The sequence below is a fragment of the Nematolebias whitei genome, chromosome 12, assembly GCF_014905685.2.
Source record: "Nematolebias whitei isolate Nwh7 chromosome 12, NemWhi1, whole genome shotgun sequence".
NCBI lineage: Eukaryota > Metazoa > Chordata > Actinopteri > Cyprinodontiformes > Rivulidae > Nematolebias > Nematolebias whitei.
Genome location: NC_056509.1, coordinates 48,205,710 through 48,209,408, shown reverse-complemented (window position 1 = coordinate 48,209,408; position 3,699 = coordinate 48,205,710). Strand labels below are relative to the sequence as shown.

The following is a 3,699-nucleotide window of genomic DNA, read 5'->3' as shown; positions in this document are numbered from 1 at the left end:
GGGGGGGGGGGGGGGGGGGTATGGGGTACCAGGCCCTTTGATACGGGCTGTTAGGTCCCTGTACGACCGGTGTCAGAGCTTGGTCTGCATGCCGGCTGTAAGTCGGGCTCGTTCCCAGTGAGAGTTGGACTCCGCCAAGGTTGTCCTTTCTCACCGATTCTGTTCATAACTTTTATGGACAGAATTTCTAGGTGCAGCCAAGGTGTGGAGGGGATCCGTTTTGGTGGCCTTAGGATCACTTCTCTGTTTTTTGCAGATGATGTGGTCCTATTGGCTTCATCAAGTCGTGATCTACAGCTTTTGCTGGAGCGGTTCGCAGCCGAGTGTGACGCGGCAGGGATGAGGATCAGTTCCTCCAAATCCGAGGCCATGGTCTTGAGCTGGAAAAGGGTAGAGTGCCCTCACCGGGTCAGGGAGGAAGTCCTACCCCAAGTGGAGGAGTTTAAGTATCTTGGGGTCTTGTTTATGAATGAGGGAAAAATGGAACGTGAGATCGATAGGCGGATAAGTGCAGCATCGGCAGTGAAGCGGGCGCTGTATCGGTCTGTTGTGGTGAAGAGAGAGCTGAGTCAAAAGGCGAAGCTCTCAATTTACCGATCAATCTACGTTCCTACCCTCATCTATGGTCATGAGCTTTGGGTTGTGACCAAAAGAACGAGATCACGGATACAGGCGGCTGAAATGAGTTTTCTCCGCAGGGTGTCTGGGCCCTCCTTTAAAGATAGGGTGAGAAGCTCGGTCATCCGGGAGGTACTCAGAGTAGAGCCGCTGCTTCTCCACGTCGAAAGGAGCCAGTTGAGGTGACTCGGGCATCTGGTTAGGATGCCTCCCGGACGCCTCCCTCGTGAGGTGTTCCGGGCACGTCCCACCAGGAGGAGACCCAGAGGAAGACCCAGGACATGCTGGAGGGACTATGTTTCTCGGCTGGCCTGGGAACGCCTCGGGATTCCCCCAGAGGAGCTGGACCAAGTGGCTGGGGAGAGGGAAGTCTGGGCCTCCCTACTTAAGCTGCTACCCCCACGACCCGACCCCGGATAAGCTTAAGAAAATGGATAGATGGATGGAAAATAAATGATGGCAAAAGGACACCCTATGCTTTTTTTCATTCCTATTGCAAGTTTTATTCCAAAAACATGTTGTGATATATATCGTTATTGCCACCCTTCACAATACATATCGTGATATGAATTTTATGCCATATCGCACATTCCTAGTGTCTGGTACCTGCACTGTTTGTCCTTCATGGGTCCAAATGGACCAGTGTCAGGACTGAAGCTGCAACTTTCTCTAAATGTCTGAAGTCGTTCCAACGTTTGTTGCTCGAGTCTCGCCTTTGTTCAGGTCCGTGGGTTCGATGAGGTCCGGACTCTTAACGGTTCTGTCCTTTCCTTCAGGGTTCCATGTGGAGTACGACGTGTCCAGACCTACGGGACATCGTGTGAAGAGCCTTGGCGTCCTTTGCACCAAGTGCCGCGTCCCGGTATACGAGGCGGTCCGAGACAGGGAGGTGTACTCGGTGGTAATGCCGTCCTACCTGGTGACCGGCGGAGACGGGTTCAGCATGATTCAGAACGAGTTCAGGAAGCACGACAGCGGTGAGACTTCCTGTCCAGACGGGTTCGGACCGGTTCTGCTCTTCCTGACACATCTTCTCTGCTTCCAGGGGATCTGGACATCTCCGTCGTGTCCCAGTACATCTCACGGAGACGGAGCATATATCCTGCAGTCGAGGGACGCATCAAGATCGCCGCCTCGGCCTCTGGACTGAAAGTCCTGGTGTCTCCTCTGGTTTTGCTGGGCCTTGCTTGGACCGTGTGTGGGCTTCTGTGACCTCTGAACCGCTCGTGGACCCACGGATGTTCTGTTTTTACGGTCAAGCTTCCATCTCGTCATCTTTGAGCTCTGCGGTACCAGGTTTGGACCAGAACCAGCTCGTCAGTGCTGCAGTTCCTCTCCTGGCCTGCAGGCGGCAGCACCAAGAACCACAGCAGGAACTTTAATGAATCAATGAGCGTCAGCAGAACCTACCTGAGGCCCGCTCAGCGCTGAGCGTTCTGTTGTGCAGCGGCCGCAGATCATCATTTACCTTCTGTAGTTCATTGTAGAAGATTCATCACTGAGCTGAACTTCATGTTGTCATCTACAGAACTTTTATAAGAAATGCTTTGAACTGTAAAACAATAAAACAGCTTTTAAAGTCTTTTCACTTCCTGCTACAGGCTGAAGGTCAGAGGTCACTCTGAAAACCCAGTAGAACCATCAGACAGAACCTGTGGTACCATCAGAACCAGGTCAAGAACTTCTAGTTTTCAGAGACTGTTGGTTTGAGGCTTACTTTTTACTGTTCCTGCCTGAAGGGCTGCTGGGTGATGCCCCTCCCCTTTTCACTACCCAAAACAGGTGGAAATCACCATGGCAACCAGTGACTCAGCAGATTCCCAAGCATTCTTCTTCCATCGTGGCCTTCCCCACAGATCCTGATCGGACCGCTGAGGTTCTGGAGGATTCAGTCAGAGGGTATAAAACAGGAAGTGGACTGAACCTGGAGTTTCAGAATAAGAGTCTGGTTCTGTCACAGATTGTTACAGATCGAGTTCTGCTGGCCCTCAGAGGACACGCTGGTACCGTCCATGTGTCTCCTGAACACGACGGCTGAAATCTTGTTTTAGCTGCTTTGGTGAGTCAGAACGGTAAAGTTCGCCTGTTAGACTTCGGTTGTTAGTTCCATGTTGCTGAAGAATGTGTGGAGATGCCGAGCTCCTCCGCAGAACAAGGCCTCCTGTGTGCCCCCCAGCCGAGCCAGAACGGTTCTGAGCTCAGTCCGGGTCACAGCCGGGCCAGTAGAGTTCAGCTGTGAGAAAACAACAGCCCCTCACAGATCTGAGGTCAGTGAGAAGGCACTGTTTACAAGTTCGGCTGTTTATCAGAACAAGTTCAGCTAGTTAGGGAACAGAGCTGGACTTTGGGTTTGTGCAATTCATGTTTGAATAACTTTATTTACAAACATTTTTCATTTCCTTCAAAGTTGAACTTCAGCGACTGAATTTAGAGTTTAGAGCTTTTGCCGATTTTTTTAGCTTTTCTCTCCAGTTTTGCTCAGTTTAGCTTTTACCTACGTTTTTTCAAACTTTGGCTCAGTTCGGCTGATGTACAGCTAAAATTAAGCTAAATTCTGCAGGAAGACGTTGGGTGGAAGTCCTGTCCAACTTCTCAGATAAAGACAACAGATGAGAGCAGCATCAATAAATATATTTTATTAGTGACGAGACAGGAAGACTTTGAGAAACAGACGTTTTGACACATCTCGTCCAGGAAGTGGACCCAGAGTCCAGTCCGCCGTCTCGTTCACACGATGAACGCTTCCTTCGCTCCCTGCTGGGGAGGAGACATGAAGAATGAGTTTCAGTGGTTTGATGAAGAACTGAGTCTAAACATCAGAGAAGACGTTCCTGTTTGTACTTTTCTACATCACTTCATAATGCAGCTGTTCACGTTTCATTTTTTAATGTTTTATTTTAGTTCTTCTCTACTTGTACACTTCCTTTATGGTTGTCATCGGTCTCTGTTAGAACCAGGTCTCTGTGAGAACCAGGTCTCTGTGAGAACCAGGTCTCTGTGAGAACCAGGTCTCTGTTAGAACCAGGTCTCTGTGAGAACCAGGTCTCTGTTAGAACCAGGTCTCTGTTAGAACCAGGTCTC

At 50.0% G+C, this 3,699-nt stretch overlaps 2 protein-coding genes across 2 annotated transcripts in view; one reads left to right on the top strand and one right to left on the bottom strand.

The window, feature by feature from the left end:
• The window catches only part of nt5e (5'-nucleotidase, ecto (CD73)), a 27,189-nt gene extending 25,076 nt beyond the window's left edge, over nt 1-2,113 (top strand). The window contains exons 8-9 of the mRNA XM_037686002.1: nt 1,395-1,595; nt 1,664-2,113. Of these exons, the coding sequence (XP_037541930.1) occupies nt 1,395-1,595; nt 1,664-1,830 (368 nt within the window). The 3' untranslated portion in view covers nt 1,831-2,113. The remainder of the gene's footprint in view (nt 1-1,394; nt 1,596-1,663) is intronic.
• Nucleotides 2,114-3,305: 1,192 nt separating this feature from the next.
• LOC119417981 (sorting nexin-14) overlaps nt 3,306-3,699 on the bottom strand; it is a 22,455-nt gene continuing 22,061 nt past the window's right edge. The window contains exon 25 of the mRNA XM_037685228.1: nt 3,306-3,375. Within this exon, the coding sequence (XP_037541156.1) occupies nt 3,346-3,375 (30 nt within the window). The 3' untranslated portion in view covers nt 3,306-3,345. The remainder of the gene's footprint in view (nt 3,376-3,699) is intronic.